Source organism: Triticum aestivum, chromosome 3B (assembly GCF_018294505.1).
Source record: "Triticum aestivum cultivar Chinese Spring chromosome 3B, IWGSC CS RefSeq v2.1, whole genome shotgun sequence".
NCBI classification, from domain to species: domain Eukaryota; kingdom Viridiplantae; phylum Streptophyta; class Magnoliopsida; order Poales; family Poaceae; genus Triticum; species Triticum aestivum.
In genome coordinates this window covers 583803200-583826305 of record NC_057801.1, presented here as the reverse complement: position 1 = coordinate 583826305, position 23106 = coordinate 583803200, and the positions used below count along the sequence as shown (strand labels likewise).

The window sequence follows — 23106 nt, the reverse complement described above, 5'->3', positions numbered from 1 at the left end:
ATGCTGGGCAAAAGATAGATGATGAAAAGTAAAAGGCAAAGCTCTGGATAAAACCCTCTTCACTTTCATCACTGGGCATCACTTGTTCAATTTTCTTTATTTACATTTTCTTCCGATGGTCAGTATACTTGCTCCTTAACTCTGCCACCTCTGCTTTCACTTGGGGATCGTCACTACTGAAAACAAAATGCACAGTTCCACCAGGAAAATGGAAGATTTTATCTACCATATCTTTAGTAATTTTGATGACTTTGACCTTGTGCTTGAAGTAAGGCTCTGTAGTGCCAAACATGTGCTGATCTAACCACTCAAGCAAATTCATCGGAATGTTGAGATGATACGGCATATGAAGCAGCGCTTCCATATTATACTTCCTGATATGACCAAGTTGTATGCTACTAAATTTCTTGACAGCCTTGTTAAAACGCAATGTTGACAATCTGGTAATATATGTGGGATTGCATAACTTCCTGGGGAAAACTATTGCTGCAGAAAAAGACATAAAGCACGAAAAAATAAGAGGGATAAAAAACATAAAAAATCTGGACTAGTAGACATGGCACTGTAGTATTCAACTCACAGAAATGAAGTACTAATACATAGTATATGTAATGTAGTATGTACTGTCTATTATACAAATAAAACTTTAGTTGATCCACAGGAAGAACACATCATCATAGGAGAGCAACATAAAAATGGTCCTGGCACCACTGCCGGTGGTGGTGGTGGGTAGTAGTAGCAGTGGCGTGCAAATGGGCAGTGGTGGCGGCCTAGTCCCAGGAGAGGTGGATTGTTGTGGAACGAGCCTGAAAAGCAACGGTTCAATTTTTTTCCTCCCGCAGCCTGAGCTCTGCTCACTTATCCATCCCAAAAAATGACTAGATGGGCTCAAACAACCATCCTAGGCTAGGCTCCATCAATTGACTTGACGAGCTAGACTACACGAAAAAGCTAGTCGACAAATCAGGTTGAGACTACTACACAAGTCACATGACTTATGAAAGAATACTAGTTAGACTCGTAATAATCAATGATCTAGGTTCCTCTACTTGACTCTACATCGTAATATAATGAATCTAAAAACTAAAGCTGAAAAGAAAATAAGCATACCTCCTTGAGCATTTCGAAGACCATGGGTGGATATTCAATTACTTCATCTCCTTCTGATTCTTCAGGTTGGCCAACTCCAATGCCTTCTTCTGCTGCCATGTTAAAATGAAACAAAAAACAAACTAAGCATCTTCTTACAAACATCTACGAGATCGTTAAATACTGAATTGCATAATTTGATTAGAAAAACAACACATGATTAAGGGGGATTCTGATTTGTTTATCATGATTTTCAAACAATTCTGAGACAACCTAAAACTACTACAAGGCTGTCTGCACATAATAGGAGTAGATCAAATACCAAAACATGTAGCACCAAAAACTTAGAATACTACTGGCTTTCTGCACATCAGAGAAGAAGAATCAAAAAAATGCAAAACACACAAAAAAATGTACCAAAAACCCTAGAATACTACATGGCTTTCTGCACATGAGAGATAAACAACAATTACAAATACATAAAAGCACTGGCGGAGCCTCTTGGAGGCCAAACGGGGTCATGACCCCCCCCCCCCCCCCTTCTTAAAGTGCAATTTTCTTTTAACTATGTATACTTGCGCAGCCCATCATATACGTGCATAGCTTGCTTGATTGATTTTTGCATCCATGTAGCCTGCAGCACGTGAAGCTCTCTCGGCCAAAATCTTCAGGGCTTGCCTCCATACTTCCAATCATGTTTCCTCCTCCTTGCTGCTGCATGGAACATCTCATGCTGTTGCGTGCCACTGCTACCGCCTACACGACAAGCCGATAATAGTCGATGAGCCAAGCTGCCATGTTTTCATGTACATTTTGCTTTCATTTTGAATTTTGACCCCCTCTGGATTCCTTGTCACGCTCCGCCACTGCATAAAAGTACCAACACAAATGGATTCTCTACCTATGGAGAAAAGGTTCAATTCCACCCTACCGAAATGACCGGATCTAACGTATAGTGGCACAGGGATGAAACAGCACCACGAACCCTAAACACCACTACACGAACAAACCAGCACCACAACCCCTAAACAAAAATAGGAGCAATTCTAGTAGGGAACGAACACCTAGCACCGAAGATGAGGGAGGATCTCGTGGATGAGGGATCCGAACGAATGAATAGGGACAAGACCACAAACACATACCAGTGAACGAACCAAACCTAGCATCGGACGAACAAACCCTAGAACTGAAGCAACAACAAAAAGGAACTAGGGTTAGGAGGGGGACTAACAAACAGAAGCCATCCCGCGGGAACAGATCAAAGGCGAGAATGAAGGAGAATCGGTACGGCGATCCCTCCTCCGCGAGAACGAAGGCGAATCGATCGAGAGACCTCCGTCGCCCTTGCGGGGTGAGGAAGAAGGAGGCCGGGTCGAGGAAGAAAGAGCTCGAGTCGGAACCGATATATGAGTCGGAACGAAAGGAGGTCAGGTCGTAGGTCGGGTATCGCACGCAGCTTAACGGGCTGAGCCCAGCTAAAACTGCTGCAGGCGCCGGTTACCAGAAAACCAAAGAAACCGGCGCCTGCAGCGCCAAATAGGTTTTGCCGATAGCGAAGGGGTTGCGTACCACTTCGGTTAGCAGTTGGGCCGCGGGCAGTGCAGGAGTTAGGTGGGCCGTAGGGCTGGCTGCTGGGCCACGGGGCTGCAGTGCTGCGGCGCTGCGCTGCGTTCCCTTTTCCTTTTCTTTTTAAACAAAAACCACAACAGTTAAAAAAACTAAAATAAAAACACCAGGATAAAATCTAAATAAAAATATAGAGACACACAACAAAAATAACCCTACTAATATAAACTACAGGAACACTAGTTCATCATCTAATGCAATTTTGAAAAATAGTTTTTTTTGCAATAGGCCACACAAAACAGCAATAAAACAGTCAAATAAAATATTTTAGAGAATAAGAAAAATACCAGAACATATCAGATGAACTAGAAAAATATTATGGACATTATGAACATTTTTTAAACAGGGGAGAAGTCATGTTATCTCCACTCCAATAAATTGCATTTAGTTGCATAATGAAAAGAATATTTGAGAAAAAGAAAAAAATGCAAATAAAAATATGAGATGCATATGAATGACGTACTAACATCCAAATTAGGAAAATTGGGATGTTACACTACAACTAGAAGAACTAGAGGAGGCTCCAAAACTTGTATATTCAAAAGAGCAAAAACCCTAGTATATATAGGTTGGAGGAGAGGGTGAGGGTGCCACCTAGGGGGGAAGTTTCCCCCTTGGGGTCTGAGGGAGTCCTGGATTAGGGGGTCCTCGGACAACCGGAAATATATACTTTGGCCGGACTGTTGGACTATGAAGATACAAGATTGTAGACTTCGTCCCGTGTCCGGGTGGAACTCTGAAAGTGCAACTATCCCTAGGTGGTTTTGGTAATTCCTAACAACATATAGCTCATTGAGCTAATACTATTCCAAGACAAATATTTCAGGAAAAGCTCAATGAATGGCATGGCATGGATGAGGAAAGTGGATCCCTCAAAATACTAAGGATAAATGGATTGGCTCAAGCTCAAAAGCTCAAGACTCTACATTTTACATTTTAGTGATCCAATATCACATTGAGTCTATAGGAAAAGCCAATACTATCAAGGAGGGATGATGTGTTGCTTAATGAGTTTCTTGCTCCATAGTGCTTAGTGATATGCTCCAAAACCCTCAACTACTACCTCATATCCACATATGACACAAACCAAAAGTCAAACTCGGCCCCACCGATTCTTTCTATCCGGCGCCACCGAGTTTAGATGTCATAGCCACTGCCACAAACACTAGGCAAATCGGTCTCACCGATAGGAATCTCGGTCTCAACGAGATGGGATTATAATCTCTCTGTTTCCCTTCGTAACGTTTTGGTCTAACCGAAGTGAGCGATCGGTCCCACCGAGATTGCAATGTAAACTCTCTATTTCCTTTTTGTAACATTTCGGTCTCACCGAAATGAGGGAATCGGTCCCACCGAGTTTACCTGACCAACTCTCTGGTTAGCTTATTTCCAAAATAGGTCCCACCGAGTTTGTGTAATCGGTCTCACCGAGATTATGTTATGCCCTAACCCTAACCATATCAGTCCTACCAAGTTGCATGTCGGTCCCACCGAAAACCCTAACGGTCACTAGGTTTACTAAATCGGTCTGACCGAGTTTGTTGATTCGGTCCCACCGAGATTGGTAAATTGTGTGTAACGGTTAGATTTTGTGTGGAGGCTATATATACCCCTCCACGTCCTCTTCATTCATGGAGATAGCCATCAGAACAAACCTACGCTTCCAACTTACCATTTCTGAGAGAGAACCACCTACTCATGTGTTGAGGCCAAGATATTCCATTCCTACCATATGAATCTTGATCTCTAGCCTTCCCCAAGTTGCTTTCCACTCAAATCTTCTTTCCACCAGATCCAAATCCTGTGAGAGAGAGTTGAGTGTTGGGGAGACTATCATTTGAAGCACAAGAGCAAGGAGTTCATCATCAACACACCATTTGTTACTTCTTGGAGAGTGGTGTCTCCTAGATTGGCTAGGTGTCACTTGGGAGCCTCCGACAAGATTGTGGAGTTGAACCAAGGAGTTTGTAAGGGCAAGGAGATTGCCTAGTTCGTGAAGATCTACCGCTAGTGAGGCAAGTCCTTCGTGGGCGACGGCCATGGTGGGATAGACAAGGTTGCTTCTTCGTGGACCCTTCTTGGGTGGAGCCCTCCGTGGACTCGTGCAACCGTTACCCTTCGTGGGTTGAAGTCTCCATCAACGTGGATGTATGATAGCACCACCTATCGGAACCACGACAAAAGCATTCGTGTCTTCAATTGCGTTTGAATTCTCCAAACCCTACCCTTTACATTCTTGCAAGTTGCATGCTTTACTTTCCGCTGCTCATATACTCTTTGCATGCTTGCTTGAATTGTGTGAAGATTGCTTGACTTATGCTAAGATAGCTAAAATTTGCCAAAGACTAAAATTGGGAAAAGGTTAAGTTTTTAATTGGTCAAGTAGTCTAATCACCCCCCTCTATACATACTTCAAGGTCCTACAAGTGGTATCAGAGCTTTGGTCTCCATTTGCTTTGATTTCCATAGCTTTTGGTGGTCATAGCCTTGGTTTCACAACCTAGGAGAGTATGGCGTCTAGCGAGGGAAATTATCACCGTAGAGGTCCTTACTTTGATGGCACTAATTTTGCAAGTTGGAAGCATAAGATGAAAATGCATATTCTCGGACATAACCCCGACGTTTGGGCTATTGTGGGTATTGGCTTGCAAGGTGAATTCTTTGATGGGAGAGAACCGAACCGTGAAGCTAGCACGGATGAGTTGAAGATGTTGCAATACAACACTCAAGCTTGTGATATCCTCTTCAACGGATTGTGCCCCGAAGAATTCAACAAAGTCAACCTTCTTGAGAATGCAAAGGAAATTTGGGATACTTTGATTGATATGCACGAAGGTACTGAAGGAAATATGCCCTAGAGGCAATAATAAAGTAATTATTTATTTCCTCATATCATGGTAAATGTTTATTATTCATGCTAGAATTGTATTAACCGGAAACATGATACATGTGTGAATACATAGACAAACATAAACGTCACTAGTATGCCTCTACTTGACTAGCTCATTAATCAAAGATGGTTATGTTTCCTAACCATAGACATGTGTTGTCATTTGATTAATGGGATCACATCATTAGGAGAATGATGTGATTGACATGACCCATTCCGTTAGCCTAGCACTTGATCGTTTAGTATATTTCTATTGCTTTCTTCATGACTTATACATGTTCCTGTAACTATGAGATTATGCAACTCCCGTTTACCGGAGGAACACTTTGTGTGCTACCAAATGTCACAACGTAACTGGGTTATTATAAAGGAGCTCTACAGGTGTCTCCGAAGGTACATGTTGGGTTGGCGTATTTCGAGATTAGGTTTTGTCACTCCGATTGTCGGAGAGGTATCTCTGGGCCCTCTCGGTAATGCACATCACTATAAGCCTTGCAAGCAATGTAGCTAATGAGTTAGTTACGGAATGATGCATTACATAACGAGTAAAGAGACTTGCCGGTAACGAGATTGAACTAGGTATTGGATACCGATGATCGAATCTCGGGCAAGTAACATCCCGATGACAAAGGGAACAACGTATTTTGTTACGCGGTTTGACCGATAAAGATCTTCGTAGAATATGTAGGAGCCAATATGAGCATCCAGGTTCTGCTATTGGTTATTGACCGAGAATAGTTCTAGGTCATGTCTACATAGTTCTCGAACCCGTAGGGTCCGCATGCTTAACGTTACGATGACAGTTTTATTATGAGTTTATAAGTTTTGATGTACCGAAGTTTGTTCAAAGTCCCGGATGTGATCACAGACATGACGAGGAGTCTCGAAATGGTTGAGACATAAAGATTGATATATTGGAAGCCTATGTTTGGACATCGGAAGTGTTCCGGGTGAAATCGGCATTTTACCGGAGTACCGGGAGGTTACCGGAACCCCCCGGTAACCTAATGGGCCTTATTGGGCCTAGTGGAGGAAGAGGAGAGGAGGCCTAGGGGCAGCCGCACGCCCCTCCCCCCCCCCACAAGTCAGAATTGGACAAGGAGGGGGGGCGGCACGCCCCCCCCCCCTTTTCCTTTCCCCCCTCTCTTCCTTTCCCCCCAAGTCCTAATCCAACTATGGAAAGGGGGAGTCCTACTCCCGGTGGGAGTAGGACTCCTCCGGCGCGCCTCCTCCTAGGGCCGGCCGCACCCCCCGTTGCTCCTTTATATACGGGGGCAGGGGGGCACCCTAGGACACACAAGTTGATCTTCAAGATCGTTCCTTAGCCGTGTGCGGTGCCCCCCTCCACCATATTCCGCCTCGGTCATATCGTCGCGGAGTTTAGGCGAAGCCCTGCGCCGGTAGAATATCATCATCGTCACCACGCCGTCGTGCTGACGGAACTCATCCCCGACACTTTGCTGGATCGGAGTCCGGGGATCGTCATTGAGCTGAACGTGTGCTGAACTCGGAGGTGCCGTATGTTCGGTACTTGGATCGGTCGGATCGTGAAGACGTATGACTACATCAACCGCGTTGTCATAACGCTTCCGCTTACGGTCTATGAGGGTACGTGGACAATACTCTCCCCTCTCGTTGCTATGCATCACCATGATCTTGCGTGTGCGTAGGATTTTTTTTTGGAATTACTATGTTCCCCAATAGTAGCATCCGAGCCTGGTATTATGCGTAGATGTCATATGCACGAGTAGAACACAAGTGAGTTGTGGGCGATACAAGTCATACTGCTTACCAGCATGTCATACTTTGGTTCAGCGGTATTGTGAGATGAAGCGGCCCGGACCGACATTACGCGTACGCTTACGCGAGACTGGTTTCATCGTTACGAGCACTCGTGCTTAAAGGTGGCTGGCGGGTGTCTATCTCTCTCACTTTAGTTGAACCGAGTGTTGCTACGCCCGGTCCTTGCGAAGGTTAAAACAGCACTAACTTGACGAACTATCGTTGTGGTTTTGATGCGTAGGTAAGAACGGTTCTTGCTAAGCCCGTAGCAGCCACGTAAAATTTGCAACAACAAAGTAGAGGACGTCTAACTTGTTTTTGCAGGGCATGTTGTGATGTGATATGGTCAAGACGTGATGCTATATTTTATTGTATGAGATGATCATGTTTTGTAACCGAAGTTATCGGCAACTGGCAGGAGCCATATGGTTGTCGCTTTATTGTATGAAATGCAAACGCCCTGTAATTGCTTTACTTTATCACTAAGCGGTAGCGATAGTCGTAGAAGCAATAGATGGCGTAACGACAACGATGCTACGATGGAGATCAAGGTGACGATGGTGATCATGATGGTGGTTCGGAGATGGAGATCATAAGCACAAGATGATGATGGCCATATCATATCACTTATATTGATTGCATGTGATGTTTATCCTTTATGCATCTTAGCTTGCTTTGATTGACGGTAGCATTTTAAGATGATCTCTCACTAAATTATCAAGAAGTGTTCTCCCTGAGTATGCACCGTTGCGAAAGTTCTTCGTGCTGAGACACCACGTGATGATCGGGTGTGATAGGCTCTACGTTTAAATACAATGGGTGCAAAATAGTTGCACACGCGGAATACTCAGGTTAAACTTGACGAGCCTAGCATATAACAGATATGGCCTCGGAACACAGAGACCGAAAGGTCGAGCGTGAATCATATAGTAGATATGATCAACATATTGATGTTCACCGTTGAAACTACTCCATCTCACGTGACGATCGGACATGGTGTAGTTGATATGGATCACGTAATCACTTAGAGGATTAGAGGGATGTCTATCTAAGTGGGAGTTCTTAAGTAATATGATTAATTGAACTTAAATTTATCATGAACTTAGTACCTGATAGTTTTCTGCTTGTCTATGTTTGTTGTAGATAGATGGCTCGTGCTGTTGTTCCGTTGAATTTTAATGTGTTCCTTGAGAAAGCAAAGTTGAAAGATGATGGTAGCAATTACACGGACTGGGTCCGTAACCTGAGGATTATCCTCATTGCTGCACAGAAGAATTACGTCCTGGAAGCACCGCTGGGTGCCAGGCCTGCTGCTGATGCAACTGACAACATTAAGAATGTCTGGCAGAGCAAAGCTGATGCCTACTCGATAGTTCAGTGTGCCATGCTTTACGGCTTAGAACCGGGTCTTCAACGACGTTTTGAACATCATGGAGCATATGCGATGTTCCGGGAGTTGAAGTTAATATTTCAAGCAAATGCCCGGATTGAGAGATATGAAGTCTCCAATAAGTTCTATAGCTGCAAGATGGAGGAGAATAGTTCTGTCAGTGAACACATACTCAAAATGTCTGGGTATAATAATCACTTGATTCAACTCGAAGTTAATCTTCCTGATGATAGTGTCATTGACAGAATTCTTCAATCACTGCCACCAAGCTACAAGAGCTTCATGATGAACTATAATATGCAAGGGATGGACAAGACTATTCCCGAGCTCTTCGCAATGCTAAAAGCCACGGAGGTAGAAATCAAGAAGGAGCATCAAGTGTTGATGGTTAACAAGACCACCAGTTTCAAGAAAAAGGGCAAAGGGAAGAAGAAGGGGAACTTCAAGAAGAACAACAAATAAGCTGCTGCTCAAGAGAAGAAACCCAAGTCTGGACCTAAGCCTGAGACTGAGTGCTTCTACTGCAAGCAGACTGGACACTAGAAGCGGAACTGCCCCAAGTATTTGGTGGATAAGAAGGATGGCAAAGTGAACAAAGGTATATGTGATATACATGTTATTGATGTGTACCTTACTAATGCTCGCAGTAGTACCTGGGTGTTTGATACTGGTTCTGTTGCTAATATTTGCAACTCGAAACAGGGACTACGGATTAAACGAAGATTGGCTAAGGACGAGGTGACGATGCGCGTGGGAAATGGTTCCAAAGTCGATGTGATCGCGGTCGGCACGCTACCTCTACATCTACCTTCGAGATTAATTTTAGACCTAAATAATTGTTATTTGGTGCCAGCGTTGAGCATGAACATTATATCTGGATCTTGTTTGATGCGAGACGGTTATTCATTTAAATCATAGAATAATGGTTGTTCTATTTATATGAGTAATATCTTTTATGGTCATGCACCCTTGAAGAGTGGTCTATTTTTATTGAATCTCGATAGTAGTGAAAAACATATTCATAGTGTTGAAACCAAAAGATGCAGAGTTGATAATGATAGTGCAACTTATTTGTGGCACTGTCGTTTAGGTCATATCGGTGCAAAGCGCATGAAGAAACTCCATACTGATGGGCTTTTGGAATCACTTGATTATGAATCACTTGGTACTTGTGAACCGTGCCTCATGGGCAAGATGACTAAAATGCCGTTCTCCGGAACTATGGAGCGAGCAACTGATTTGTTGGAAATCATACATACTGATGTTTGTGGTCCAATGAATGTTGAGGCTCGTGGCGGGTATCGTTATTTTCTCACCTTCACAGATGATTTGAGAAGATATGGGTATATCTACTTAATGAAACACAAGTCTGAAACATTTGAAAAGTTCAAAGAATTTCAGAGTGAATTGGAAAATCATCGTAACAAGAAAATAAAATTTCTACGATCTGATCGTGGAGGAGAATATTTGAGTTACGAGTTTGATTTACATTTGAAACAATGCGGAATAGTTTCGCAACTCACGCCACCCGGAACACCACAACGAAATGGTGTGTCCGAACGTCGTAATCGTACTTTACTAGATATGGTGCGATCTATAATGTCTCTTACTGATTTACCGCTATCGTTTTGGGGTTATGCTTTAGAGACAGCCGCATTCATGTTAAATAGGGCACCATCAAAATCCGTTGAGACGACGCCTCATGAATTGTGGTTTGGCAAGAAACCAAAGTTGTCGTTTCTTAAAGTTTGGGGTTGCGATGCTTATGTGAAGAAACTTCAACCAGATAAGCTCGAACCCAAATCGGAGAAATGTGTCTTCATAGGATACCCAAAAGAGACTGTTGGGTACACCTTCTATCACAGATCTGAGGGCAAGATTTTCATTGCTAAATTCGGATCCTTTCTAGAGAAGGAGTTTCTCTCGAAAGAAGTGAGTGGGAGGAAAGTAGAACTTGATGAGGTAACTGTACCTGCTCCCTTATTGGAAAGTAGTTCATCACAAGAACCGGTTCCTGTGACAACTACACCAATTAGTGAGGAAGCTAATGATATTGATCATGAAACTTCGGATCAAGTTTCTACTGAACCTTGTAGGTCTACCAGAGTAAGATCCGCACCAGAGTGGTACGGCAATCCTATTCTGGAAGTCATGTTACTTGACCATGACGAACCTACGAACTATGAGGAAGTGATGATGAGCCCAGATTCCGCAAAATGGCTAGAGGCCATGACATCTGAGATGGGATCCATGTATGAGAACAAAGTATGGACTTTGGTTGACTTGCCCAATGATCGGCAATCCATTGAGAATAAATGGATCTTTAAGAAGAAGACTGACGCTGATGGTAATGTAACTGTCTATAAATCTCGACTTGTTGCAAAAGGTTTTCGACAAGTTCAAGGGGTTGACTACGATGAGACTTTCTCACCCGTAGCGATGCTTAAGTCTGTCCGAATCATGTTAGCAATTGCTGCATTTTATCATTATGAAATTTGGCAAATGGATGTCAAAACTGCATTCTTGAATGGATTTCTAGAAGAAGAGTTGTATTTGATGCAACCAGAAGGTTTTGTTGATCCAAAAGGTGCTAACAAAGTATGCAAGCTCCAGCGATCCATTTATGGACTGGTGCAAGCATCTCGGAGTTGGAATAAACGCTTTGATAGTGTGATCAAAGCATATGGTTTTATACAGAATTTTGGAGAAGCATGTATTTACAAGAAAATGAGTGGGAGCTCTGTAGCATTTCGGATTTTATATGTAGATGACATATTATTAATTGGAAATGATCAATGTTCAAGAAATCGGTAACTGGTAACTGCTCGGTCGGGTTGGGAGTAGCGATTAATCGGTGAATCGGCCTATTAACTGGATTAATCGGTCGACTATTAATCAATAGATTAATTAGGGAATGGACAACATATATCTTATTTTTTTTGTACTCTACAATACTCGCGTGTTATCCCAATTATGGAATATACCAAAATATCCTACTATAGGCATATAAAAAGCATAAATACGAGGAAAAATTGTTAATCCTAATGCATCCAAACCAAAATAATGTCAAAATTCGAAATTATAGTTTAAACATTAAATTGTCAACATACATCCACACAATATACGGATATCAACTCAAATATCAAATATGTCATGAACTCAAGATAAATGGCAACCATACAAATGGAAATAGGGAATACCAAATAAATGGCAGCAACACAATATACAGACACACATGTCAAAGATAAATAAATGGCAGCCACACATGTCAAAGGTAAATAAATGGCTGCCACACAAATACAAAGATCGAATAATTCATAACAAGGTTCACAACACAAATAGGCAAGGTGCAAATAGGTAATAATGTTCACGTAAGTTCAGCCACACAAATATAGGTAAACAGCTGAAGGTTCAGCCACACAAATAGATATAGGTAGCAAGGTAACAAGGTTCAGCCACGGAAATAGAAGCAAAATAAGGTCTTGTGCAATAATAAAGATCTTATAAGTTGGTGACAAATGGCTCAAGGCTGCGGGGGTTCCTCCTCATCATCATCGTCTTTGGTTGCCATCACTCCATCATCATCGGACTCATAATCAATCCCATGATCCTCTATCTCATGATCTGATTCATTATCATCATCCTCGATGAATTCTTCAACTTCATGTAGTTCTCTAACTCTTGCACTTCTACGAATCTCCACAGCATCGCTTGCCCCCATTGCTTCATCAATGATGTTGTATGGCATGCCTGTAGTGGGATCAATCTCCTCATCGATATATGCATCTTCACATATCCAATCTTGAGCTTGTGAAGCATATTCACCAAGAAGAACATCACTAGAAGAGGATAACTTCTTTCTTTTATCAATCATCCTTCCATTGAATTGAATATAAACTAGATTGTCCCTACGGGCCACATCTAGTTGATTTCTCCTCTTTGCATCTACCTACAAAAGTGCAAATGGACACCTAGTTAAAAAATAGTGAGAAGTAAGAATATTCAGATTTGACCAACTGATTAATACTTGAAACTTGAGACTGACTAAAACTCTTAAGAGTTACCATTTCAAATGTGCTCCAATTTCTTTCACATCCGGATGAACTTGTGGTCAAGTTAAGTATCCTTATGGCCATGTGTTGCAACGTAGGAGTTTGTAATCCATAAGTTGACCACCAATCAGCTACAATTTGACAAAAGTGAAATAATATGTACAAGTTACAACTAAAAATTAGAAGTAGGAGTGTAGGAATACTTGACTAGATGCAAACAACCCCAACAAAGAAATAAATAGATGCAAACACCCTCAACATATGAATAGATGCTAACTGGACCAATAAGCATACCTTGATGCAAAGAGAGACATTTTTCCAAAAGCCCCTACTCATTATTGTGGCATGAGCCGACTTTCCTTTCACCTTTTTTGTGTGCTTGCATGCTTCCCATTCGTCACTACAAACCATTGCTCTTAGTTCCTTCCTTTTAGAAACCAAACTTTGCAAGGTAAGAAAGGCCGAAGCAAATCGTGTCACCCCCGGTCTAACAATGTCTCTTTTCTTGGTGAAAGACCTCATCAAGGATAGTGTTTTATGATGTGCATAAAGAAAAATTGTCATTTGCCTGGCTTTAGTGATGGTAGGACCAAATTGCTTTAGCTTCGCAATTGCTTCTACCATCAAGTTGAGGGTGTGAGTTGCACATGAGGTCCAAAAGATTTTTGGCCATTTTCCTTTGAGCATATCCTTTGCCCCCATGTTATTTGAAGCATTGTCCGTGACCACTTGCACAACATTTTCAGCACCTAGAGGATGAAAAATCTCAAAATCAGCAGCTACAACATTATGGAAGCAAAGTTGAGAGTTCAAGAATCATACCATTTTTCTCAATGCACCCAACTACATAATTGAAGATGTATAGACTTGTGTGTGCATCAGCCGATGCCTCCTTTGATTCAAGAAAGGCAGTCCCTAACCTGCAATGAATGCATAAATTCATAATACTTCTTCTTTTCTTGTCGGTCCAACCATCGGTCATGATAGAGCAGCTGGTTTCCACCCTCTCAAGCTCATGTGGCTTCATCAAATCCTTAGTTCTTTCCACTGTTGGGTAACGTTGCAGAAAATTAAAATTTTTCCTACGGTTTCACCAAGATCCATCTATGAGTTCATCTAAGCAACGAGTCAAGGGAGAGAGTTTGCATCTACATACCACTTGTAGATCACGAGCGGAAGCTAGCCAAGGGGATGGTGATGATGGAGTCGTACTCGAACGTGATTCGGATCACCGATGTCCAAGTGCTGAACGGACATCACCTCCGCGTTCAACACACGTACGAGACGGGAGACGTCTCCTCCTTCTTGATCCAGCAAGGGGGAAGGAGAGGTTGAGGAAGATTGCTCCAACGGCAGCACGACGGCGTGGTGTAGTTGGTGTAGCAGTACTCCGACAGGGCTTCGCCAAGCATATACGGAGGAGGAGAGGTGTTGGGGAGGGGAGGGGCTGCGCCTTGGCTTGTGTTAAGCTCCCATGCGCCTCCCCACTATATATAGGGGTGGAGGGGCTGGTTTCTTGCCCTCCAAGTCCATTGGGGCGTTGGCCAAGGTGGGAGGAAATAAATCCCATCATTTCCTTCCCCACCGATTGTTATCCCCCCTTTTTAGGGATCTTGATCTTATCCCTTCGGGATATGATCTTATTCCTTCTAAGGGGGGATCTTGGTGCGCCTTGACCAGGGGTGTGGGGCCTTTCCCCCACTACTCACGTTCATGTGGGTCCCCCCATGCAGGTGGGCCCCACTCCGGAACCTTCTAGAACCTTCTCGGTACAATACCGAAAAATCCCGAACATTTTCCGGTGGCCAAAATAGGACTTCCCATATATAAATCTTTACCTCCGAACCATTCCGGAACTCCTCATGATGTCCGGGATCTCATCTGGGACTCCGAACAACATTCGGTAACCACATACAAACTTCCTTTATAACCCTAGCGTCATCGAACCTTAAGTGTGTAGACCCTACGGGTTCGGGAGACATGTAGACATGACCGAGACGTTCTCCGGTCAATAACCAACAGCGGGATCTGGATACCCATGTTGGCTCCCACATGCTTCTCGATGTTGTCATCGGATGAACCACGATGTCGAGGATTCGATCAAACCCTGTATACAATTCCCTTTGTTAATCGGTACGTTACTTGCCCGAGACTCGATCGTCGGTATCCCAATACCTTGTTCAGTCTCGTTACCGGCAAGTCACTTTACTCGTACCGTAATGCATGATCTCGTGGCCAACACTTTGGTCACCTTGAGCTCATTATGATGATGCATTACCGAGTGGGCCTAGAGATACCTCTCCGTCATACGGAGTGACAAATCCCAGTCTCGATCCGTGTCAACCCAACAGCTACTTTCGGAGATACCTGTAATGCACCTTTATAGTCACCCAGTTACGTTGTGACGTTTGATACACCCAAGGCACTCCTACAGTATCCAGGAGTTACACGATCTCATGGTCTAAGGAAGAGATACTTGACATTGGCAAAGCTCTAGCAAACGAACTAAACGACCTTTGTGCTATGCTTAGGATTGGGTCTTGTCCATCACATCATTCTCCTAATGATGTGATCCCGTTATCAACGACATCCAATGTCCATAGCCAGGAAATCATGACTATCTGTTGATCACAACGAGCTAGTCAACTAGAGGCTCACTAGGGACATATTGAGGTCTATGTATTCACACGTGTATTACGATTTCCGGATAATACAGTTATAGCATGAATAAAAGACAATTATCATGAACAATGAAATATAATAATACTTTTATTATTGCCTCTAGGGCATATTTCCAACAGTCTCCCACTTGCACTAGAGTCACCAATCTAGTTACATTGTGATGAATCGAACACCCATAGAGTTCTGGTGTTGATCATGTTTAGCTCGCGAGAGAGGTTTAGTCAACGGATCTGCGACATTCAGATCCGTATGTACTTTGCAAATTTCTATGTCTCCATCTTGAACATTTTCACGGATGGAGTTGAAACGACGCTTGATGTGCCTGGTCTTCTTGTGAAACCTGGGCTCCTTGGCAAGGGCAATAGCTCCAGTGTTGTCACAGAAGAGTTTGATTGGCCCCGACGCATTGGGTATGACTCCTAGGTCGGTGATGAACTCCTTCACCCAAATCGCTTCATGCGCTGCCTCCGAGGCTGCCATGTACTCCGCTTCACACGTAGATCCCGCCACGACGCTCTGCTTGCAGCTGCACCAGCTTACTGCTCCACCATTCAACATATACACGTATCCGGTTTGTGACTTAGAGTCATCCGGATCTGAGTCGAAGCTAGCGTCGACATAACCCTTTACGACAAGCTCTTCGTCTCCTCCATAAACGAGAAACATGTCCTTTGTCCTTTTCAGGTACTTCAGGATATTCTTGACTGCTGTCCAGTGTTCCTTGCCGGGATTACTTTGGTATCTAGCTACCAAACTCACGGCAAGGTTTACATCAGGTCTGGTACACAGCATGGCATACATAATAGATCCTATGGCTGAAGCATAGGGGATGACACTCATCTCTTCTTTATCTTTTGCTGTGGTCGGTGACTGAGCCGAGCTCAATCTCACACCTTGTAACATAGGCAAGAACCCCTTCTTGGACTGATCCATTTTGAACCTCTTCAAAACCTTATCAAGGTATGTGCTTTGTGAAAGACCTATGAGGCGTCTCAATCTATCTCTATAGATCTTGATGCCTAATATGTAAGCAGCTTCTCCAAGGTCCTTCATTGAAAAACACTTATTCAAGTAGGCCTTAATGCTGTCCAGAAATTCTATATTATTTCCCATCAAGAGTATGTCATCTACATATAATATGAGAAATGCTACAGAGCTCCCACTCACTTTCTTGTAAACGCAGGCTTCTCCATAAGTCTGCATAAACCCAAACGCTTTGATCATCTCATCAAAGCGAATATTCCAACTCCGAGATGCTTGCACCAGCCCATAAATGGATCGCTGGAGCTTGCATACTTTGTTAGCGTTCTTAGGATCGCCAAAACCTTCCGGCTGCATCATATACAGTTCTTCCTTAAGATGCCCGTTAAGGAATGTTGTTTTGACGTCCATCTGCCATATCTCATAATCATAGTATGCGGCAATTGCTAACATGATTCGGACGGACTTTAGCTTCGCTACGGGAGAGAATGTCTCGTCGTAGTCAATCCCTTGAACCTGTCGATAACCCTTAGCGACAAGTCGAGCTTTATAGATGGTGACATTACCATCCGCGTCTGTCTTCTTCTTAAAGATCCATTTGTTTTCTATCGCTCGCCGATCATCGGGCAAGTCTGTCAAAGTCCATACTTTGTTTTCATACATGGATTCTATCTCGGATTTCATGGCTTCAAGCCATTTGTTGGAATCTGGGCCCGCCATCGCTTCTTCATAGTTCGAAGGTTCACCGTTGTCTAACAACATGATTTCCAGGACGGGGTTGCCGTACCACTCTGGTGCGGAACGTGTCCTTGTGGACCTACGAAGTTCAGTAGCAACTTGATCCGAAGTACCTTGATCATCATCATTGGTTTCCTCTTCAGTTGGTGTGGGCATCACAAGAACATTTTCCTGAGCTGCACCATTTCCCGTTCGAGAGGTAGTACTTCATCGAGTTCTACTTTCCTCCCACTTACTTCTTTCGAGAGAAACTCTTTTTCCAGAAAGCATCCGTTCTTGGCAACAAAGATTTTTCCCTCGGATCTTAAGTAGAAGGTATACCCGATAGTTTCCTTAGGGTATCCTATGAAGACGCATTTTTCCGACTTGGGTTCGAGCTTTTCAGGTTGAAGTTTCTTGACATAAGCATCGCATCCCCAAACTTTTAGAAACGACAACTTAGGTTTCTTCCCAAACCATAATTCATACGGTGTCGTCTCAACGGATTTAGACGGTGCCCTATTTAAAGTGAATGTAGCTGTCTCTAGAGCGTATCCCCAAAATGATAGCGGTAAATCAGTAAGAGACATCATAGACCGCACCATATCCAATAGAGTGCGATTACGATGTTCGGACACACCGTTTCGCTGAGGTGTTCCAGGCGGCGTGAGTTGTGAAACGATTCCACATTTCCTTAAGTGTGTGCCAAATTCGTGACTTAAATATTCTCCTCCACGATCTGATCGTAGGCACTTTATCTTTCGGTCACGTTGATTCTCCACCTCATTCTGAAATTCCTTGAACTTTTCAAAGGTCTCAGACTTGTGTTTCATTAAGTAGACATACCCATATCTACTTAAGTCATCAGTGAGAGTGAGAACATAACGATATCCTCCGCGAGCCTCAATGCTCATTGGACCGCACACATCGGTATGTATGATTTCCAATAAGTTGGTTGCTCGCTCCATTGTTCCGGAGAACGGAGTCTTGGTCATCTTGCCCATGAGGCATGGTTCGCACGTGTCAAACGATTCATAATCAAGAGACTCTAAAAGTCCATCGGCATGGAGCTTCTTCATGTGCTTGACACCAATGTGACCAAGGCGGCAGTGCCACAAGTATGTGGGACTATCGTTATCAACTTTACATCTTTTAGCATCTACACTATGAACATGTGTAATATTACGCTCGAGATTCATTAAGAATAAACCATTGACCATCGGAGCATGACCATAAAACATATCTCTCATATAAATCGAACAACCATTATTCTTAGACTTAAATGAGTAGCCATCTCGTATTAAACGAGATCCAGATACAGTGTTCATGCTCAAACTTGGCACTAAATAACAATTATTAAGGTTCAAAACTAATCCCGTAGGTAAATGTAGAGGCAGTGTGCCGACGGCGATCACATCGACTCTGGAACCATTCCCGACGCGCATCGTCACCTCGTCCTTCGCCAGTCTCCGTTTATTCCGCAGCTCCTGCTGTGAGTTACAAATATGAGCAACGGCACCGGTATCAAATACCCAGGAGTTACTACGAGTACTGGTAAGGTACACATCAATTACATGTATATCAAATATACCTTTGGTTTTGCCGGCCTTCTTATCTGCTAAGTATTTGGGGCAGTTCCGCTTCCAGTGACCCTTCCCCTTGCAATAAAAGCACTCAGTCTCAGGCTTAGGTCCATTCTTTCACTTCTTCCTGGTAACTGGCTTACCAGGCGCGGCAACCTCCTTGCCGTCCTTCTTGAAGTTCTTCTTACCCTTGCCCTTCTTGAACTTAGTGGTCTTATTGACCATCAACACTTGATGTTCTTTCTTGATTTCAGCCTCTGCTGACTTCAGCATCGAGAACACTTTAGGAATGGTCTTTTCCATCCCCTGCATGTTGTAGTTCATCACAAAGCTCTTGTAGCTTGGTGGGAGCGACTGGAGGATTCTGTCAATGACCGCCTCATCTGGGAGGTTAATGTTCAGCTGGGTCATACGGTTGTGCAACCCAGACATCTTCAGGATGTGCTCACTGACAGAACTGTTTTCCTCCATCTTACAACTGTAGAACTTGTCGGAGACATCATATCTCTCGACCCGGGCATGAGCTTGGAAAACTAGTTTCAGCTCTTCGAACATCTCATATGCTCCGTGATGCTCAAAACGCTTTTGGAGCCCCGGTTCTAAGCTGTAAAGCATGCCGCACTGCACGAGGGAGTAATCATCAGCGCGAGTTTGCCAAGCATTCATAATGTCTTGGTTCTCTGGGACGGGAGCGTCACCTAGCGGTCCTTCTAGGACATATTGTTTCCTGGCAGCTATGAGGATGATCCTCAGGTTCCGGACCCAGTCCGTATAGTTGCTGCCATCATCTTTCAGCTTGGTTTTCTCTAGGAACGCGTTGAAGTTCATGTTGACATGAGCGTTGGCCATTTGATCTACAAGACATATTTGCAAAGGTTTTAGACTAAGTTCATGATAATTAAGTTCTAATCAAATTATGAACTCCCACTCAGATTAGACATCCCTTTAGTCATCTAAGTGTTACACGATCCGAGTCGACTAGGCCGTGTCCGATCATCACATGAGACGGACTAGTCATCGTCGGTGAACATTCTCATGTTGATCGTATCTTCCATACAGCTCGTGTTCGACCTTTCGGTCTCCGTGTTCCGAGGCCATGTCTGCACATGCTAGGCTCGTCAAGTTAACCCTAAGTGTTTTCGCTGTGTAAAATTATCTTACACCCGTTGTATGTGAACGTAAGAATCCATCACACCCGATCATCACGTGGTGCTTAGAAGCGACGAACTGTAGCAACGGTGCACAGTTAGGGGAGAACACTTCTTGAAATTTTTGTAAGGGATCATCTTATTTACTACCGTCGTCCCAAGTAAACAAGATGCATAAACATAATAAACATCACATGCAATTATATAGTTGTGACATGATATGGCCAATATCATATAGCTCCATTGATCTTCATCTTCGGGGCTCCATGATCATCTTGTCACCGGCTTGACACCATGATCTCCATCATCATGATCTCCATCATCGTGTCTTCATGAAGTTGTCACGCCAATGACTACTTCTACTTCTATGGCTAACGCGTTTAGCAATAAAGTAAAGTGAGTTACATGGCGTTCTTCAATGACACGCAGGTCATACAAAAAATAAAGACAACTCCTATGGCTCCTGCCGGTTGTCATACTCATCGACATGCAAGTCGTGAATCCTATTACAAAGAACATGATCTCATACATCACAATTCATCATTCATCACAACTTCTGGCCATATCACATCACACGATCAATCGCTGCAAAAACAAGTTAGACGTCCTCTAATTGTTGTTGCATCTTTTACGTGGCTGCAATTGGGTTCTAGCAAGAACGTTTTCTTACCTACGAATAACCACAACGTGATTTTGTCAACTTCTATTTACCCTTCATAAGGGCCCTTTTCATCGAATCCGCTCCAACTAAAGTGGGAGAGACAGACACCCGCCAGCCACCTTATGCAACTAGTGCATGTCAGTCGGTGGAACCGGTCTCACGTAAGCGTACGTGTAAGGTTGGTCCGGGCCGCTTCATCCCACAATACCGCCGATGCAAGAAAAGACTAGTAGAGGCAAGTAAGATGACAAAATCCACGCCCACAACAAAATTGTGTTCTACTCGTGCAAAGAGAACTACGCATAGACCTAGCTCATGATGCCACTGTTGGGTAACGTTGCAGAAAATTAAAATTTTTCCTACGGTTTCACCAAGATCCATCTATGAGTTCATCTAAGCAACGAGTCAAGGGAGAGAGTTTGCATCTACATACCACTTGTAGATCACGAGCGGAAGCTAGCCAAGGGGATGGTGATGATGGAGTCGTACTCGAACGTGATTCGGATCACCGATGTCCAAGTGCTGAACGGACAGCACCTCCGCGTTCAACACACGTACGGGACGGGAGACGTCTCCTCCTTCTTGATCCAGCAAGGGGGAAGGAGAGGTTGAGGAAGATTGCTCCAACGGCAGCACGACGGCGTGGTGTAGTTGGTGCAGCAGTACTCCGACAGGGCTTCGCCAAGCATATACGGAGGAGGAGAGGTGTTGGGGAGGGGAGGGGCTGCGCCTTGGCTTGTGTTAAGCTCACATGCGCCTCCCCACTATATATAGGGGTGGAGGGGCTGGTTTCTTGCCCTCCAAGTCCATTGGGGCATTGGCCAAGGTGGGAGGAAAGAAATCCCATCATTTCCTTCCCCACCGATTGTTATCCCCCCTTTTTAGGGATCTTGATCTTATCCCTTCGGGATATGATCTTATTCCTTCTAAGGGGGGATCTTGGTGCGCCTTGACCAGGGGTGTGGGGCCTTTCCCCCACTACTCACGTTCATGTGGGTCCCCCCATGCAGGTGGGCCCCACTCCGGAACCTTCTAGAACCTTCTCGGTACAATACCGAAAAATCCCAAACATTTTCTGGTGGCCAAAATAGGACTTCCCATATATAAATCTTTACCTACGGACCATTCCGGAACTCCTCGTGACGTCCGGGATCTCATCCGGGACTCCGAACAACATTCGGTAACCACATACAAACTTCCTTTATAACCCTAGCGTCATCGAACCTTAAGTGTGTAGACCCTACGGGTTCGGGAGACATGTAGACATGACCGAGACGTTCTCCGGTCAATAACCAACAGCGGGATCTGGATACCCATGTTAGCTCCCACATGCTTCTCGATGTTGTCATCGGATGAACCACGATGTCGAGGATTCGATCAAACCCTGTATACAATTCCCTTTGTCAATCGGTACGTTACTTGCCCGAGACTCGATCGTCGGTATCCCAATACCTTGTTCAGTCTCGTTACCGGCAAGTCACTTTACTCGTACCGTAATGCATGATCTCGTGGCCAACACTTTGGTCACCTTGAGCTCATTATGATGATGCATTACCGAGTGGGCCTAGAGATACCTCTCCGTCATACGGAGTGACAAATCCCAGTCTCGATCCGTGTCAACCCAACAGCTACTTTCGGAGATACCTATAATGCACCTTTATAGTCACCCAGTTACGTTGTGACGTTTGATACACCCAAGGCACTCCTACGGTATCCGGGAGTTACACGATCTCATGGTCTAAGGAAGAGATACTTGACATTGGCAAAGCTCTAGCAAACGAACTAAACGACCTTTGTGCTATGCTTAGGATTGGGTCTTGTCCATCACATCATTCTCCTAATGATGTGATCCCGTTATCAACGACATCCAATGTCCATAGCCAGGAAATCATGACTATCTGTTGATCACAACGAGCTAGTCAACTAGAGGCTCACTAGGGACATATTGAGGTCTATGTATTCACACGTGTATTACGATTTCCGGATAATACAGTTATAGCATGAATAAAAGACAATTATCATGAACAATGAAATATAATAATACTTTTATTATTGCCTCTAGGGCATATTTCCAACATCCACTTCTTGCAGCAACATCTTCTCTCGGATCATATATTGTGAAGGTGGCTTCCAATTAGGACCAAACCGACCAAGGGCTTCACAAAACTACTTGAAGTCATCATCATTGACAGCATTGAAAGGAATATTCTTTTTGTACATCCATCTAGCCAAATATTGGCCTACTCTGTAAGCTCTCTCTTTGTCAATTGCATCATTTATGTTCTGTTGGAACTTCGTCAATGGAATCGCAGGATCAATTGGCATCACATATTTATCCATAGGCCCTGCCTTGCGAGGTTCACCTTCTCCAATTGCAGCAAGCTCTTCCTCATTATTGTCATTATCGTCAACTTGAATGACAACCTCAGCCCGTACTTCTTCATCATGTTTTTGCTTCAGCTTCTTCTTCTTTTGTGGTGCCTCATAAGCATCTCTACACCTTTT

The 23106-nt window shown here is 43.7% G+C and overlaps 1 protein-coding gene and 1 long non-coding RNA gene across 2 annotated transcripts; both read right to left on the bottom strand.

Moving 5' to 3' along the window:
* Window positions 1-333: 333 nt before the first annotated feature.
* On the bottom strand, window positions 334-2519 carry LOC123065803 (uncharacterized). Its single transcript, XR_006431141.1, has 3 exons — window positions 2321-2519; window positions 1111-1202; window positions 334-486 (listed from the first exon to the last, which is right to left on the bottom strand). It is a non-coding gene; the product is annotated as an uncharacterized lncRNA (long non-coding RNA).
* A 9699-nt stretch (window positions 2520-12218) lies between these two features.
* Window positions 12219-13546, bottom strand: LOC123065801 (probable DNA-directed RNA polymerase subunit delta). Its single transcript, XM_044489015.1, has 3 exons — window positions 13124-13546; window positions 12842-12960; window positions 12219-12726 (listed from the first exon to the last, which is right to left on the bottom strand). Exons 2-3 carry the CDS (start codon window positions 12911-12913, stop codon window positions 12301-12303), a joined length of 498 nt encoding a protein of 165 aa, XP_044344950.1. The 5' UTR covers window positions 12914-12960; window positions 13124-13546; the 3' UTR covers window positions 12219-12300.
* Window positions 13547-23106: the final 9560 nt, after the last annotated feature.

What these genes read in the sequence shown, in the direction of transcription:
- LOC123065801 (XM_044489015.1), bottom strand. Translation starts at nt 12,913, where the DNA reads ATGGCCATAAGGATACTTAACTTGACCACAAGTTCATCCGGATGTGAA. An exon ending in ATTGGAGCACATTTGAAATG is followed by an intron (nt 12,727 to 12,841) that starts GTAACTCTTAAG and finishes GCACTTTTGTAG; the next exon opens with GTAGATGCAAAGAGGAGAAA.